The 17,752-nt window shown below is 43.7% G+C and overlaps 1 protein-coding gene across 1 annotated transcript in view; it reads left to right on the top strand.

Moving 5' to 3' along the window:
- Positions 1-17,752, top strand: part of NFKB1 (nuclear factor of kappa light polypeptide gene enhancer in B-cells 1) — a 69,090-nt gene that overhangs the window by 48,801 nt on the left and 2,537 nt on the right. Inside the window, exons 15-21 of the mRNA XM_015405769.1 lie at positions 2,936-3,050; positions 5,500-5,701; positions 6,488-6,657; positions 8,380-8,482; positions 12,039-12,163; positions 14,581-14,647; positions 16,965-17,137. Coding sequence (XP_015261255.1) covers positions 2,936-3,050; positions 5,500-5,701; positions 6,488-6,657; positions 8,380-8,482; positions 12,039-12,163; positions 14,581-14,647; positions 16,965-17,137 — 955 coding nt within the window. The remainder of the gene's footprint in view (positions 1-2,935; positions 3,051-5,499; positions 5,702-6,487; positions 6,658-8,379; positions 8,483-12,038; positions 12,164-14,580; positions 14,648-16,964; positions 17,138-17,752) is intronic.

The raw sequence follows: 17,752 nt of genomic DNA, 5'->3' as shown, positions 1-17,752 counted from the left end.
CAGAAGCAATAAAAGAGTTTTTAAAAATTGGGTTCATTTGGACATCTGCCTTCTTTTAATATTTTAAATTAGTTGCTTTAAATAATTAGGCCATGGGGTTGCTGATAGAATCAAATACACTGTATCAAGTATATAATTTATGTCAAATGTGTAGAGAGTATAAATGACAATGAAATCGTATTAACCTGCCTATTATTCCAACAGTGGCTGGAAAAGAAGGAGGGAAAAGGGAGATGGTATTTAGCCAACTGCTATAGATTGATGCCTACAAGGCAAAGTTGTCTAAAAAGAGCTTGCAAATATCTACAAACACAGCATTTATTTCTGAAGTAACATTATTTTTAATTGGCAGTTAGAATAGTTAAGCTCCAGGGAACCTATATTTTCAAACTCTTAAAATAATTTGTTGAGCAATTAAGAGAGCCTGTGCAATCCAGTGTTTCTGATGGTAACGTAGCCACTTGGCTAACATAGGATGTAGTGACATGAATATACATGCCGTGTGTGATTCAATGTTTATCAGTGGTGTAGCTTCCATCCCACTTACTTTACAGCTCCAAGTTGTATCTACAGAAAATCCACTTCTTGGGAAAGAAAATTGATAGAGCTGTAATCTGGGTTTTGCAGCATGAGGCTTAATTGCATAAAATAGCAAACTGATTTAAAGCATTTTCCATTGTGGTTTTGTTTATTCCCTTTACCCCCCGAGGCAGAGAGGTATTTATTTTGCATCCAGTTATATTCTGTGCAGGACAACATAGCATGTCTCAGTCTGGAAAATACTTCTGTAATGGGTAGAATTGGGTGAACGGATATGGAAGTGCACAACACAAATGCTGGATACTGATGCACTGTCCTTCAGGCCCAGTTCATACATTATGAAGGGGCCTTTTGCCTCCTTCCCATGTTGTTCCAGTGATGCTCAAAGAGAGGTGGTCATGTAAGCAGGCAAAGCCCAGTGTTTATCCGTGTCAACCATGGGTCTATTCTAAATGGAATCTAGATCTCAGCAATGATGTGTAGTCATCAGCTATTAACAATCATAGTTAAACAGAACCTTGATGTTCACAGGCAGTGTATCTCTTACTTTGGGATTATAAGGGAAGTCAGAGAATGGTCATTTCTTCTTGCCTCTTGAAATCCCGTAAGCCATTAGAAATGGATAGCTAGAGTAAATAGACCTTGGTATGACCTTATATAGCCGCACTTATAGTCCAGCTATTGGTGGGTGGAGTAGAAGCCCCTTGTCATCATGGGTCAAATCTTTACTTTCTGAAGGTCCTGATCTTTGCTCTCCTATGCTTCTATGTAGGGAGAAGGGAGGCAGTGGTGTAGCGTGGGGGGGGGCCCACAGGGACAGTCGCCCCGGGCACAAAATTCTTAGGGGTGCAAAAATTCAAAAGAAAAAAAAAGTAGTAATAATTAAAAGTAGCACGCCCTCGCCTTCATACAGAAAATCTCCCAGTGTAAGCCAGTCTGAAAACACTTGCCAACCAACTTTAAACAGCCCAACTCCTCCCCTCGCAGATAGTCACCCAAAGGAGCAACTTGGCCGAGGGGCGCTCTCCCGCTCGATGAGCCTTGCTGGATGCCCCGTGGACCAAAGCTGGAAGGAGGCAATGCAAAGTCATGCCCTCAGCCAAGTGACCCAGGGTGACCCAAGGTGGCTCTGGAGGTTGTCCTCACCGCCGGAGAGGCATTGGGCTACGAACCAGGTCCACAGGTTAGGAGGCGCAATACTTGCCTTGCCCCAGGCGCTGGCAACCCACACTACACCACTGAAGGGTGAAAAGAAACCATTTAGGTTGGTCTGTTCTTGAAGACTTCTAGTTTATTGGATCCTAGAATTCTCTGGGAGGTTTACTTGTTGTTTGGTTGACCTGTGCAAAGGAAAGAAGGGAGAAAAGAGGCACTCTAGGAGGTGTATAATAGCAAGTCCAGAACTACTTTCACCAAGAAGGAGGAAATTTTCAAACTGAATCAATAGGATACACATTAAGTATTTGTATGTGTATGTGTGTGGAGGGTTAGGGAAGTAATGCATTTTCATGAATATTTAGATATCTTTACCTTTTCTACATACTGAATCAATGATTAAATAGGAATCAGTACTATCCTAGAAACTGAGATCACGATACTCAGAGCCAGAGAAAATGGGATTTTGTAAAATTGTATTTTCCCCACAATTTACATGTCCCCCCTCCCTTACATATTACTTTTTCCAGTTACCCTTCTGAGTCTTATAATACTGACTCACATTCTGTGTTAAAATGAAGAACAGTAATGGCCAGCCCAACAACTGGGAAATCCCCACAGGAAAAATAATTTATTGGGTGGGTCTTAGGACCAACTCTAGGAATTATGCAAATTCTAATTGCTTCCCTGCAAAATGGTGAAGCAGTGAACACTTTGCAAACTACCATTTTCTGCCTTTGAAACTCTTAGCATTAAAGCAGAGCTCTGTAGGTATTCTTCCCACACACCTTTGACAATCTGTTTACCATTGGCAAATACATATCTTGTCAGTTGTAGCCTTATTCTTGCGACTGTATCCATAGGTACAAATTGATGGAAGTAGGACTGTTCTGTCTTCCTCCCCTTCCACCTTATGCATGATGCATTCATCAGAAGGTTAGAACAGAGCCTCTGTGCATAGGTTGTGTTCCAACTTTGTGAGGATGCATGAAAAGTAAGCCCAACAGGACCAATCCTGGCCTCTGCACATGTTCATGGCTGCAAAAAACTCTAACAAAGCATATTTCACAGTAAGTAAATGTAACTCCCAGTGTATTTGAAACTACCAGTAAACCGCTCAGAGACCCTTCGGGGTCAGAGCGGTAAATAAATCGAATAAATAAACTCTTCCCCTACCTGTTCACTGTTTTGCAACTTAGATTCAATTTTTTTTCTTTTTTCCCCGCTTGACCAATGCCAGTGTCCTTCACTTAGCAATTATTCATCTTCACATGGAACTGCTGAGAAACCTCTTAGAAGTGATAGCAGACTTCAATGCCGATGATGTTCTCAATGTGAGAAATGACCTTTACCAGGTATGGAACAAATGGGGAGGATGAGCCTTACTTTGGCGACTTTGCTGTCATTCATAGCTGAATTAAATGTAGACATTTTTTTTAAAATGTCTGTTGAAATCCGAGCAATTAATTTGTGTGATGTTAAGGTAGGTATGTGTTTGGGGACACAGTGGTAGTGAGAACAGACTCAGATGTAAGCAAACATGAGGCAATTAGTTTCTTAATGCATACTTCTACTTTCCTGTTCAGCCTGTAGTTCTTTGGGTTGTCTTGGTTCAGTTTCCCGTCTCAGTACCAATGCTGATTTCTCCATGCCCTCCTACCTCTCTGCATATCACACCTAATCCAATTGCACCCGCTATTGTCATTTGCCTGCTAATGTCATTTGGCATCTGAAATCACTCCACTTTCCAGTATACAGATGGACTCCCATTCTAGCTGTACATGAAGAAGTGAGCAATGATTTATGAAAGCTCCTGCCCTGCCACAAATTTTGTTAGTCTTTAAGGGCCTACTGGACTCTTACTCTTTTCTACTGCTTGGGTTAGTGTGTTTTCTTGGCAACCTTATGGGTATGGGGTTTTTTTAGACCAAGATTTTAACAATCAGGAACAGGATTGACAGTGTGGCTTGTCATGTCAGAAGTATTAAGATGGAAATGCCATTCATGCGTTTTTTGTAGCAGGAAGCTTACTTTTGGATGGGTGGTACTGAAAAGATCTCAAGGGCAGGTTATTCAAATGTCAAGTATCAGACAGACAGACCCAGCCAGATTAGCTGCTACACTTGGTCAGCTTTTCGACTGACTTTCTCCATTGGTCTATAGTCCTTGAACGCTCAGATCCCATTCTGTAATCAGGATCTGTAGAGATAACAGACTCCAAGGTTATTTCCAACATTTATTTGAGAGTGATAACTCTATGTGCTTGAAGATGTCAAAGTCATTGCAACCAATGGGCGGCTCCCATTACTTGTTGGCAGGTGCACAGACATGCAAATGCCATGTGGAAGGATAGGCTTCACCTGTATCTATGTCCTGGTGAGGGTGGCAAGTTGCAAAATTCTGGAAGAACATCTGTGGCATGTAGTCACTTTAACTGACTTTGGTTGAGTTGCCAGCTATGCCCTTTCCTGGAAAAGCATGGCTTGGCTATAGTTACCCATGCTCTGATCCCTACCAGGTTAGATTGTTGCAATGTTTTATGTGGGAGGTGGCTTTGAAGGTTGTTAAGAGACTTTGGTTGATCCAGGACACTGGTGTCGATGAAATAAGATATTAGGAACATATCTGATCGGTACTGGAAGAACTTGCTGGCTGTCAGCTCATTTTCAAGCACAGTTCAGAGTGCCGGTTCTTACCTTGGAAGTCCTAAATAGCCTGGGACTGGTGTATCTGAAGGACTGCCTGCTCCCATAGGAACCTGCCCAACCATTACAGTGGTGTTCTGTGTGTCCTCCACTTTTGAGATGGTGGTGGTTAGTAGAGGCAGGACTTTCTTACCTGTTGGGCCTTGTATATGGGCCTGCTGTAATTTCTGATCTGCCTAGAATCTGATTGCTAGTGATTTTGATTTTATTGCACTATGAGCCACTTCTAGAATTAATTTACAAGCTGGCATAGAACTGCTAACAAATAAGTAAAATATAACTTCGCTAGGAAGATCATGTAACCAGCGTGGCGTAGTGGTTAAGAGCGGCGGTCTCTAATCTGGAGAACCATGTTTGAACAACCTTCAAAGCCATCCCCACATAAAACACATTACAACAATCTCCTCCTCTGGAGAAGAGGAGGCTGAGGGGGGACATGATTGCTCTCTTTAAGTATTTGAAGGGCTGTCACTTAGAGGAGGGCAGGCAGCTGTTCCTGTTGGCAGCAGAGGATAGGACTCGCAATAATGGGTTTAAATTTAGGGCAGGAAGGTTCCGGCTGGATATTCGGGAAAACCTTTTTACAGTAAGAGCTGTGCAACGGTGGATTCAGCTAAGTGGTGGTGAGCTCCACAGTAGCTGGTTAAATACTTGTCAGGGATACTATAGGCTGATCCTGCATTGAGCAGGGGGTTGGTCTGTATGGCCCCTTCCAACTCTGTGATTCTACAATTCCCCACTCCTCCTCCACATGAAGCCTGCTGGGTGACCTTGGGACAGTTACAGTTCTCTCAGAACTCTCCCGGCCCCACCTACCTCATAAGGTGCCTGTTGTGGGGAGAGGAAGGGAAGGCGATTGTAAACTACTTTGAGACTCTGTAAGGTAGAGAAAATCGGGGTATAAAAATCTGCTCATCTTCTTCAACCTGTCATATATTGAATGCATCTTGGGAGTCATCTCTCATGATGATCAATTTGGATTTGTGATCAAGTTGAATTTTCACTGGGTAGATTTTTTTTAGTTGTTTGTTCATTAGCGTACACCTGTTTGACTAGTGTTTTGATATTCGTTTCTAGTTATTTTCTTCTTTCTAAACAGACTCCTCTACACTTGGCTGTCATCACAAAGCAGTCAGGAGGGGTAAAAGCCTTGCTGAGAGGTGGGGCGGATGTGACTCTTTTGGATCGGCATGGGAATTCGGTCTTGCACCTGGCAGCCAATCAAGGGGATGAGAAGGTGTTGAACGTTCTGCTTCATCACAAAGAGGCATCTCTGATGAAAGACCTTCCTAACAGTGAAGGTAAGAAAACATCTCATGGGGGATTTAAGAATTTCTCGTTAATCTTTTAAGTATTTAGTGGTTTATGCAGGCCATATCATGGTATGGTATCATTTTATCAGAAGTCCTAGTTATTTTCTTCAGTGTAGACTCATGGTTTGTCCAAGCCTTGTCTGGGCCCAAATGGCGAGGACAACCAAATTTCATGGACTGCAGTACCCTTCATCAGATGGTGGGGAGGTCCATCAGTGGCCACTAGCCGTGGTCACAGAAGGGAGCCTCCATCTACAGAGGCAGCAGACCTCCGAGTACCAGTGCTGGGAGGCGGCAGCAGGGGTGGTTCTCAAACTCTATGCTCCTTTCCCCCTCCCCTCTAAGGGTGGCCACTGTGTGAGACAGCCACTGGCCTGATCCAGCAGGCTCTTCTTACATTCTTAAATGCATGGTGTATAAACTTCCAGCACACGATAGGTGTTAAATTGCTTAACTTATCTAGGTAGGCATCATCAATGACTGCTCTCTTATCTCTCTGTTCACTCTGCTTATCTGGTATACTTTCCAAGATATGCATAAAAATATCACAGGTCATCCCTGTTGCATTTTGTGGCCTTTCAAACCCACAATTGAAAAAAAAATGTGTGTGTTCATCTGCTTGCTGCTATTTCACTTCACGTGTCTGGTGAAATGACTTTCTAACGCTATGACACTCCTTTTGCGTTTTCTGCACACACCTTCCCCCCCCTTCTGATGCTCCATGTAGCATGGAGTTTCCTTATGATCTGACAGCGCTCTGTTTCTGTCTCGCAGGTCTGAATGCTATCCACCTGGCTGTAATGGCTAATAGCGTGTCATGTCTCAGACGCCTCATTGCTGCTGGAGCTGACGTCAACGCCCAGGAACAAAAATCTGGGAGAACTGCCTTGCACCTGGCTGTTGAACAAGGAAATATCTCCTTGGCAGGTTGCCTTCTCCTTGAGGTGAACACCATGAGGGCAAAAACTTTTCTCTGGTTCCTTTCTTCTTTAAAGGAGGGACTGCTCTTCTTCATTGTAATCCTCCCACCTAAGTCAAAGTAGGCAGCAGAGCCCACAGGTCAAAGCCAGCAATAATGCTGTTCAGGTGCATCCTGTAAGCCAAAGTTTGATTCCTGCTTTACGTGGGCAGCATAAAAACAAGATAACCTGTCTACCTCTTTCTTTTGTCAAAGACTCTTGCATGCTACAAACAACAGAGAATCAAACCCTTGAACTTATGTAAGAAAGTGGTAGGTGGGTTTGAGAGCCAGTTTGGTGTAGTAGTTAAGTGTGTGGACTCTAATCTGGGAGAACCAGGTTTGATTCCCCACTCCTCCACTTGCACTTGGCTGGATGACCTTGGGAAAGCCATAGTTCTGTCAGAAGCTGTTCTTGAAAAAAGAACAGTTTCTGTCAGAGCTCTCTCAGCCCCACCTCCCTCACAGGGTGTCTGTTGTGGGGAGTGGAAGGGAAAGGAGTTTGTAAGCTGCTCTGAGACTCTGAGTGAAGGTCGGGGTATAAATCCAATCTCTTCTCTTTTTCTGGATATTTGATAGTCCCATCTTTCTCTCAGTAAAATTAGGTAAACCTATTCTTGACTCTTTTCTTCCTTCTTAGATTCAGTTGGTAATCCTCTTTGTTCAATAATTAAGTATAGTCGTCTGATTTCTGGATTGGAAGCACTACATATAAAAGGTGCAGGTTTTTCAGGACAGTCATTTTCATGGCTGCTCTCCTAAGCCATCCTTGATATTCTGTGTTTGGGCCATACTGTTAGATACTGTGTTAATGTTATGACAGAATCTTTTGTGCACTTATATACTTGTATATAGAAATAATGTGTGTATGAAAAGTGCCATCAAGTTGTAGCCAAACTATGGTGATCCCATAGTGTTTTCAAGGCAAGAGACTTTCAGAGTCTCTTCCCAAGTACTAAACAGGGCTGACTCTTCTTAGCTTCCAAGATCTGATGTGATCAGGTTAGGGCATGGAAATCATTAAAAATTATACAAATGGCTCTTGAAATTATTGACTATGTTTATGCCCTTTATATTTCATCATCCAGGTTTTTCCTTGGGATAATCATGTTTATGAATAAACTTGTCATTTCTAATTTCTGTGGATTGTAACTAGGGGTGTGCACTCAGTATATACCGAGCCTAATAAATACCCAAAAAATACCAATAAGGTATTTTGGGGGTATTTATTCAGCCGAATAAAGATCAGAAATAGCCACGCCTGAATAAAAGCCAATATGTTCGGCCTTTATTTGGGCGCAGCTATAAGGCATTTAAAGAAACTGTGGTCTCTTTAAATGCCTTCTGAGTTCACTTGCCGCTGGCACAACTCTACAAGTGAACTCAGCAAGCATTTAAGATTTTAATCCTTTCTCCATTATACCCTATGGGGATGGTCCCTATAAGGTATAATGAAGCTGAATAAATTCGAGTTTCCTGAATATTTACCCGAATCCCAATACAAAACCAATATTGGTATTCAAGAATACACAGTGCATACTGTGGGGCCCTGATCCACTCCCTTCTGTACTTTCTGTTGGGAGCACCAATTCAATTGAGTTTTGGATCAGGCCTTCATTTATCTGCAGGTTCTTTTTCCTCTGGTGTGATTGAAAAATGTTTTGGAGGCAATAGCTATACTAGGTTAACCTGGATTTTTTACAAACAGGGCGATGCCAATGTTGACAGCACAACGTATGATGGAACCACTCCACTTCATATAGCAGCTGGAAGAGGTTCTACGAAACTGACAGCACTTCTCAAAGCTGCAGGTAAGACCCATGGCTGGCTATGGAAGAACAGGTCCTCATGGACAGAAAAAAATCACTGTTAATGTATTTCAGAGACCATTGGCAGACTAAAGGGCTTGAATCACTCCCCGGCTCATGTTACTGGATAGCCTAACCCACTGAGAAATTCAGCCCTGTCACCACTACTTCTTGGTTCCATCACTATATCACAGGGCTCCTTCAGTGACAAGAGAAGCCAACTGGCTGAATTCCTGTCAGGAATTAAACTTTTTTCATAAAATTTTATCTCTGCCACCATATCACTTCCTCAGTGATATGCTCGCGGGGAGGGCAGGGTATAAATTAAATAGATAAATATATAAATGTTTAGAGTTAGGGTTACCAAACATCTCGACTTTGATTTGGAAAGCTATAGTCAACTATAAATATAGATTGTTGACTGCTGAAAATCTTCCGACTTTGAATTCTCTATCAGTTCAAGATTGACACTGGCAAGGATGGAATAATGCTGTGGACACAAAATTTAAACAACTAGGCATACATAAAACAGGGAACTTAACATCTAAAATTAGAATGGTGCTGAACATTAAATTAATGGAGCGTGACTGGAATGCATTACAAAGGGATGCCACAGGCAAGTGCTCACCACCTTATGTGGGGATTAAATACTCCATCAAATTTGACGTACCACACTATTTGTATGCGCTATCCGTCCCTAAGTTGAGAAGCGCATATATGGTGGCATGCTGCAATGCATTCCCATCTGCACAGATGAAGGGTCGTTTTCAGGGCATCCCAGCAAGTCAAAGCTACTGTGACTTTTGTTGTTGTTCAGTCACACAGTCGAGTCCGACTCTTCGCGACCCCATGGACCAGATCACACCAGGCCTTCCAGTCTTCCGCCGTCCTCTGGAGTTTGCTCAATTTCATGTTCGTTGCATCGATGACACTGTCTAACCATCTCATCCTTTGCCGTCCCCGTCTTCTTTGACCTTCAATCTTTCCCAGCATCAGGGTCTTCTCCAGTGAGTGCTCCCTTCTCATTTGGTGGCCAAAGTATTTGAGCTTCAGTTTTATTATCTGGCCTTCCAGGGAACAGTCAGGGTTGATTTCTTTTAGGATTGACAACTGAGCTTCCTTTCGGCTTTGGCCCAGCCGCTTCACTCTTTCTGGGGTTACTTGTACTTGCCCTCTGCTCTTCCCCAGTAGCATATTGGACACCTTCCGACCTGAGAAGCTCATCTTCCGGCGTCATATCTTTTAGCCTTTTGATACTGTCCATGGGGTTTTCTTGGCAAAAATACTGGAGTGGGTTGCCATTTCCTTCTCCAGGGGATCACGCTTGGTCTGAGTTCTCTGCTGTGGCCTGTCCGTCTTGGGTAGCCCTCCATGGCATAGCCCACAACTTCATCGAACCACGCAAGCCCCATCACCACGACAAGGCAGTGATCCATGAGGGATCTCATGACTGCCCATTAGCAACTATAGACTCACTTGCCTGTATATTTTTTTTGTTGCCTAAAACATGCAATTGTGAGAGAGACATTCCTGAGGAAATGGCTATTAAAATTTTCTTCCTTTTCCAAATCTGCAAGGTAGAGACTTCTGCTAAGTACTCTGTGCAATAATTGTCTAATAGATATGGCACATTTCTGTTATACAGTCTTTTTAAATGTCTAAAACCTTTTAAAAGGTTAAAATTAACTTTTATGGTGTATGGCCTATAGGCTTTTAAACCTAATAAACTGAAACTGAATTCGTGTCGGGGCCTACAGATCTAGCAATTCTACGATATGTCATCGTGGCTCCCTCATTAGTCTGCTGCTCACTTCCTTCCTGCTTCTAGGCCCATGTGAGACTTTTTTCACCCTACTTTTTCCATTAGCACCATTTTTGAAGTCGTTGCCTTTGTCCCACTTCTTTCAGCTGCCCTTTCTGTTAACCAGTCCCTGTAGTACATCTTTCTCTATTTCTTCAATAGTAGCCTGATCCTTAAATATGCTGAAGTTTCTTCAGACCCCCCCCCCCCTCTTAAACAGCTGCTTCGTCTCCCAGTTCCTTGTCTCCTCTGGCAAGTCTCGTTCTCGGCCCCATGTTCCTCTTTCTTGGCCCATTGCCTGCTCTTCATCCTCCTTTCCTCTGGATTTCCTGCTGTTTAGCTTTCCTGTTTTTAATACCTTTTCATGATCCTCAGCTGTCTATTGTGATAATCACAGCTAAACTGACAATTTCCCTTCCCTCACACACTCAGGATTGGAAAGGGCTTTGCTTTGTTTCCTAAGTAACTGGATGTCAGGTCAGGCAATCACAGTCAGAGGCTTTACCACTGCAAGCACAAATAATGTATATATAATTGTACTCCGTTGGACTAAAGTTAGATTTTCCAACTTGTGGCATTAGAGCGCCCCCTACTGGTTGAAGACAGCTGACAGCATGAATGGGGGGGCTACATTTGGCATTCAAAAAGATGTTGTTGTTTGTTTGTTCTTTAAAAAAAAAAGAGGTAGCAATAAGAAACCTAAATACGATAGAGCCCTCCATCCAGAAGAATCTGATTTGGGAAGAGTGGGGAATGCAACAAAAAGAGTTTGAGGAACTAAAGGGTTTTCATTAAGGCCACCTTTTTCTTAATAAAACTCGTTTGTTTGTTTGTCTTCTTCAGATCCAGTATCATAATTTAATATTTTTGGGGTTTAAAAGGGTGACTCTTGATAATGCTCAGCAGTGGAGTCCTAAAGGGCTGACTCATCTAACCTTTCACATTAAGAAACAAAACTATGTGCAATAGCATTTCCTAAGAGGGAAGAGCTCTCGTCACTGTTCAAATATGCAACAAAGCTTGAGCAAAAGGGTATTTATTGCACATTTCAATGGGACCTGCCCAGGAGAACTTTACTTATCTCCTTCCCTTTGAGTATGCCCTTAGCCTTAAGTAACTGGCGGTGGAAAGCATCATCAGGTCGCAGCCAATTTACAGTGACCCCGTAGGGTTTTCGAGACAGGAGAGGTGGTTTACCTTCCCCTGTATAGCAACCCTGGACTTCCTCAGTGGTCTCCCACCCAAGTACTAACCGGGGATGACTGCTTAGCTTCCGAGAACTGACAAGATTGGGCTAGCCTAGGCCATCCAGGTCAGGGTCCTAAGTAACTGGCTAATTAAAATTAAGACACATAGATGGCATGGAGCTTCTCTGGGGGTCTTACCTGTTTATTAATCTAGAAGAAACTACTGTAGGGAAGCCATTGGGGACTACTGTAGGTTGGAGAACCTCACTGTAAGATACTGTCCAGTAAGCCCCTCCCTCTGCCACCGCCTCTTGCACAGGCACAAGCGCCCTCCTGTGGCGAGAGCGGGAGTGTTACTGTTATATGTTCCTTCAAGCCCTGCCACTCTGAATACTCCATGTAAGTGCCTCTTCCAGACTGAATGGGAGGTGACTTTCTGAGTTGGTCTCCCTTCCTGGTGGAAACAAATAAGCTAAGCACCTTTGCTAGCAAATGCCTTACCATACCGACGGCGGAAGGCAGTGAGGGAAGTTCATGATCTTTCACCATTGTGTTTCATGTAACTGTTAAGGTGCAAATCCCTACACTGAGAACTTTGAGCCACTGTTTGAACTAGAAGACGGGAATGATAGAGACAGTGAAGATGAAGAGGCCGTCCCTCGAGCAACACCTTTGGATATGGCAACGAGCTGGGAGGCAAGTGACCTTTGGTGCCACATTTCAAAAGCCAGTAAATCCTTCATTCTAGGGGCAGTTTACACACATCAGTAGCAGCTTCCCCCCAAACAGGATCATATGGAGGCAAAAGTAGTGCAAAAGTGAAATGCAGCCAGTGCGAAATACCCTAAATGTCTTGTTTGATATGAAAATAACAATATTTATTTTATTTTACTTTATGTGCTCGCTTCGGCAGCACATATACTAAAAATTGGAACGATACAGAGAAAATTAGCATGGCCCCTGCGCAAAAGCCAGTTTGGTGTTGTGGTTAAGTGCGTGGACTCTAATCTGGGAGAACCGGGTTTGATTCCCCACTCCTCCACTTGCACCTGGCTGGGTGACCTTGGGCAAGCCGTAGCTCTGATACGAGCGGTTCTTGAAAAACGGCAGTTTCTGTCAAGAGCTCTCTCAGCCCCACCTACCTCACAGGGTGTCTGTTGTGGGGAGGGGAAGGGGAAGGAGTTTGTAAGCCGCTCTGAGACTCCTTTGGGTAGTGAAGGGCAGGATATAAATCCGATCTCTTCTTCTCTTCTTCATTTATACCCACCTTTCTCCCTAGTGGGGAGCTAAAGCAGCCTGCATCATTCTTCTCTCCTCCATTTAATCCTGGCAGTAACCGTGTGAGGTAAGTTAGGCTGAGAGTTGTGACTAAGGCCAAGGTCACTCAGCAGTCTTCCTTGGCAGAGTGGGGATTCAGAACTGGGCCTTCCAGGATCCTCGTCTTAACACTCAACCGTTACACCACGCCAAGATGTCCCTCATTGTTTGATTTTAAAAAATTCATTAAGGGGAGCAATTGTAGTGTTGCCATAATGGGCAACTTTTAAGGAAGCTCGGCGAAATGGGAATATCGTCTTCCTGGTATAGCTGCATGGATGGAAGGGCATCAGTACAGAATACATTGGAGCCCTCCATCTTCCCCGGCTGCCCTCGGGTAATCGCCACAGCATACTGGTCACGTGTCCCTCCCATGTCCCCATCCAGCTGTCCTCTTCTTCTAGTGTCCAGGTCCTCCATGGCAACCCTGGACATAGGGCCATGGCAGAGAGGCAGCCAAAGGAGAAAAAGAGCTCAATTGGTGCCAGTGTATAATAGTGGCTAAAATGTAGGACTCTGATCTGGGAGGCCCAGGTTCGAATCTCATCTCTGCCCTAGAAGCTTGCTGGGTGACCTTGGGCCAGTCATGCACACTCAGCCAACCTACCTCACTGGGTTGTTGTGAAGATAAAATGGAGAAGGGGCAAATGATGTTGTAAGCTGCTTTGAGTCCCCATTGGGGGGGGGAATGGGGTAGAAATATCTAAATGAAGAAATAAGTAGGGTCATATGCTGATCCGCTCCAGTGTGTGTGGTAGGAGGTTAGAGGTTTCTGTCGTTTCAGACAGAATTTCAAAAGGCATGCACACAAATGTCTCTGCCTTGCACCTCTTCCTTCTCAAGTCCTGTACATTTCCCATTCTTGTGAAAATACTCTGAATTCTACAAAAATCCAACCACCTGGTGAACACCTGCCTCCCTTTAGTCCAGTAGCATGACACTTGGACTGCTATTCAATCAGATTTAGTTGAGCTCTGGGAGAAAATAAAGCAAATCCAAGAGGCTGTGGCCTCTTAGGTTACATCTTCAGTTCCTCCTTCACACAAGGAGATTTCTGAAATCAATGAGAAAACGGTAGCCACAGCTAGAAACCAACCATGCACTTTCTTCAGGCATTTTTAAGGCATAGATTGTGCTGTCTGTGTTATCTGTGATCCAGGCCCTTTTGAGAGAAAAAGCCCACTATTGGACAAGCACACCATTTTCAGACTGCTTAGGGCAGATAGAAGAGGCACAAAAAATCCAGACTACTTTTATCTTTGCTGGAAACTGCAGCTAATAACAACAACTGTGTGCAGTCAAATCACAACCAACTCCTGGTGACCCCAGCACCGCGGGGTTTTCAAGGCAAGAGATGAGCAGAGGTGGTTTGCTATTGCCTTCCTTTGCAGAGTCTTCCTTGGTAGTTTCTCATCGAAGTACTGTCCCTGCTTCGTTTCAGGCTATGATGGGATCAAGCTAGACAGGGCTATTCAAGCTGCTAACTGCAGCTGCTGTTGTAAAAATGTTCATGGGGATATTATTCCCGAATATGTTGCCGAAGGCTTTCATTCCCGAATGTTGCAAAGCAATGGAAACTTTAATACTCATTCTGGTTCCCAGTTAGGCTTTTCAGTACTATGCAGTTTCAGAGGGGAAAAAATGGTACAGAGCACTAATGAATTAAAATAAGAGAATATAGGAAAATATTAAGCAATATAAAGATTATGACTGAACTGAATCATAAAAGTTGAGAATGAAGGTTGCATTTTATTTTTAACAGTCATACGACAAGCTAACCTGCTGCTTTCAAACAGGTGTATGATATCCTGAACGGCAAACCCTGTAAGTCAAAGGTGGCTTCTGATGACCTATTGACACAAGGTGAGGGGAGGCGGGGGGGGGGGGGGGGGGGGGGGTCTGACCCTGCATCCTGCTATAATGCACAGCTTTTACTGTAAGCAATTCATTTTCTGTTTGAAGCATACTGAGATTTGCACAGACCAAAGTTTGAGTCCAGTGGCACCTTTAAGACCAACGAAGTTTAACTCTGGCTTTAAGCTTTTGTGTGCATGCACACTTCTTCAGATACATTGAAACAAGACTTCCTCAGCCATTACATATAGGTGGGGGGGGCGGTTAGTTGGCAGGAAGACATTTGTACAGTACAGGTTGGTTTAGGAGGAAAGTAAGCCCCACTGTAGGCTGGGTGAGTTGGTATAAATAATTTTTGTTCCATACCAACTCTGTGACCTACAATATTTTTGCCATGGGTGTACAGAAAGCTGCTTCCTGTCCCAGGCACTTCACAGTAACTTCTGCTGCAAGTTTCCTGTTCTCTTAAATAGTTCTACCCATTCTCTCCCTTGACGCCCCTTACACTTTGCTCAGCTTCTTATAGAAGAGTGGCATTATGCTCTCTCTCTCTCCCTCTTCCCTCAAAAACTTCTTTTTCATTTGCATTACTGTTCATATTACATTTTTGTCCCATCCTTTACCTAAAGTGCTGAGGTCAGTGTACATAGTTCACTCCCCCACACGCACACTGTATCCTCATAATGACTTTGTGAGGAAGATCAGGCTGAGAGCTAGTAAATAGGGATGGGCATGAACCTTGAAAATGGAGGTTCGTCCCAGTTCGTGAAGTCCCACGAACCGCAACAACCTTTCCCTGCTTCACAAACCATTTCAGGTTCATGAGGTTTGTGGATCTTCCCTCCCTCCTTTCTGCTGTCAGCAGCCCCCCCCCCCCGATGCCAGCAGAATGGAAGAGGGAGGGAGATCTTCCAAAAGCCATGTAAAGGGAGCATTCCCTTTAAATGGCTTTTGCAAGCAGGCGCTGTGCGGGAGTCCAAATAGTGAATTCACTTGGAAGTAGTGAATTTGCTGCTTGGACTCCACTCCCACATTGGCACCTGCTTACAAAAGCGGGGGGGGGTGGCAAGAGGGCTTGTTAAAAGTCCTCTTGCTGCCCCCCACTAACCCCATGAACCTCCAACAGGCATGTGGAGGGTCATGGGAGGTTAGTATAGGGATGGACACAAACTGAGGCTCGTGAACCACAAACTGGGCTCGGCTCATGCCGAATCTCAGTTTATAATTCAGTTTCTGCCCATCCCTATTGGTAAATTGTCCATGGTCAACCAATGAACATGATGGTTAAATGGGAATTTGAATTTCTGCACTACACTGACCAACTATTTATTATCCTTGCCTTTACCCTCTTAGCAGAAATTTAGACTGGATCTGTTTTTTCTGCTATGTCAACCTGTAGAGTGCCAAATAATCAATCGGTCTAATATATAATTTAATATTATTATTGTAATTTTATAGGACCATTCCCTGGCCAAAGTGCTTTAGTTCTTTTTTACTGTTTCAGCAGCTCTGTGAGATGTGGTTTAGGCTGAGAAAGAGTAACTTTCCCAGGACCAACTATCAGCCTTATGGCTGGTTCTCCCACATTTAAAACCAACAACCTAGCTATTCTCCCTTCATGACAGGTAGCTAATTGACAGCAATCCTAGCAAGGTAATTTATTCAGCTGCATAGGCCAGGTGATATCCAAGGGGCATTAGATGGTGAGGGTTGTGAACACAAGATGAATTTGACATAAAAATTGAAAAATATATAAAAGTATCCCTTTTGAAGATTCCCCCCCCCTTTCAGAAGGGTGACTTATTATATGGATGACACCCTCACTGCACCCACAGAAGCAGTTAGCAGGAATTAATTGCTGCCTTCAGTTGGGATAAAAGTGGACTAATAGAGCAGATCATTTAAAACCACCTCATATCCAGCATCCATCAGGGAGGGACTGTGGCTCAGTGGCAGAGCATCTGCTTGGCATGCAGAAAGTCGTGGGTTCATGCTCCAGCTAAAAGGATCAGATGGTACATGATGTGACAGACCTCTGCCTGACACTCTGGAGAGCCACTGCCAGTCTGAGTAGACAATACAGATCTTGCTGGACCGACAATCCGATTCAGTGTAAGGCAACTTCATGTGTTCAGATTTGAACTTAGAAGGCTCACTGTACTACAGGCTCACTTGTAGTTTTCCTTGGCAGTCTGCTTTACATAAACATATTTGTTTTCATTCGAGAAGTGATGGGAAAAGAGTGCAGCCAGTGTTCGAGCATATTCCAAAAATGGCAGTGCCTATAATTATGGAAATTACATGTGTTCTTTTTCACCTTTTGCAGGGAACATGAAAGAACTGAGTGAGGATGTTAAATTACAGCTTTACAAGTTGCTTGAAGTACCTGATCTAAACAAAAACTGGTCCATGTTGGCTCAGAAACTGGGCCTAGGGATACTAAACAATGCTTTCCGATTGAGTCCTTCTCCATCAAAAACTCTTCTGGATAATTATGAGGTAACTCCATCTTCAGTAGATCAAGCCAATAGCTACTCTGTCTGGGTATCCTACAGCTACTCTAGTTGGACATAACCATTTGTGGTAAAATTCCTCAGTTCTGCAGTTTTTACCTTAGAAGCTCTTCTCCTATCTCTGTCAGCAAGAGCTATTGTACTCAGTTTCATGGAGGACCAGCCAACTCTGCACATGATGAGCTAGTCCCATATTATCTATGTGTCTGTGGGGCTTGAAACTGGATATTTACTCTGATCAGTTGCTTCTTTTTAAGAGGACATAAAGGTGGATCCACCCTTTTTAGGATTTTTTTGAGATTGTTGTAGTCTTAGCACGGGAGGGAAGGCACCATGGTATAGCCCAATCTCATCAAATCTCTAAAGTTAAGCAGAGGTGGTACTTGAATGGAGGGTCCCCAAGGAAGACTCTGGAGAGGATGGGAATGGCAAACCACCACGGCTTCTCACTTGCCTTGAAAGCCCCTTGCTGGGGTTGCCACTTCACCACATTTACATATGCAATCTTTGCCCATGTTCCTGTTGTTAGACAACCATAGATTTCCCCTGCTTGTTCCCCCCCCCACCATCCCAGCATGGCCATATGTGTTTTGATGTTACT

The sequence above is a fragment of the Gekko japonicus genome, unplaced genomic scaffold (genome assembly GCF_001447785.1).
Source record: "Gekko japonicus isolate JY-2015 unplaced genomic scaffold, Gekko_japonicus_V1.1 scaffold81, whole genome shotgun sequence".
NCBI classification, from domain to species: domain Eukaryota; kingdom Metazoa; phylum Chordata; class Lepidosauria; order Squamata; family Gekkonidae; genus Gekko; species Gekko japonicus.
This window is presented reverse-complemented; position numbering and strand designations above follow the sequence as displayed.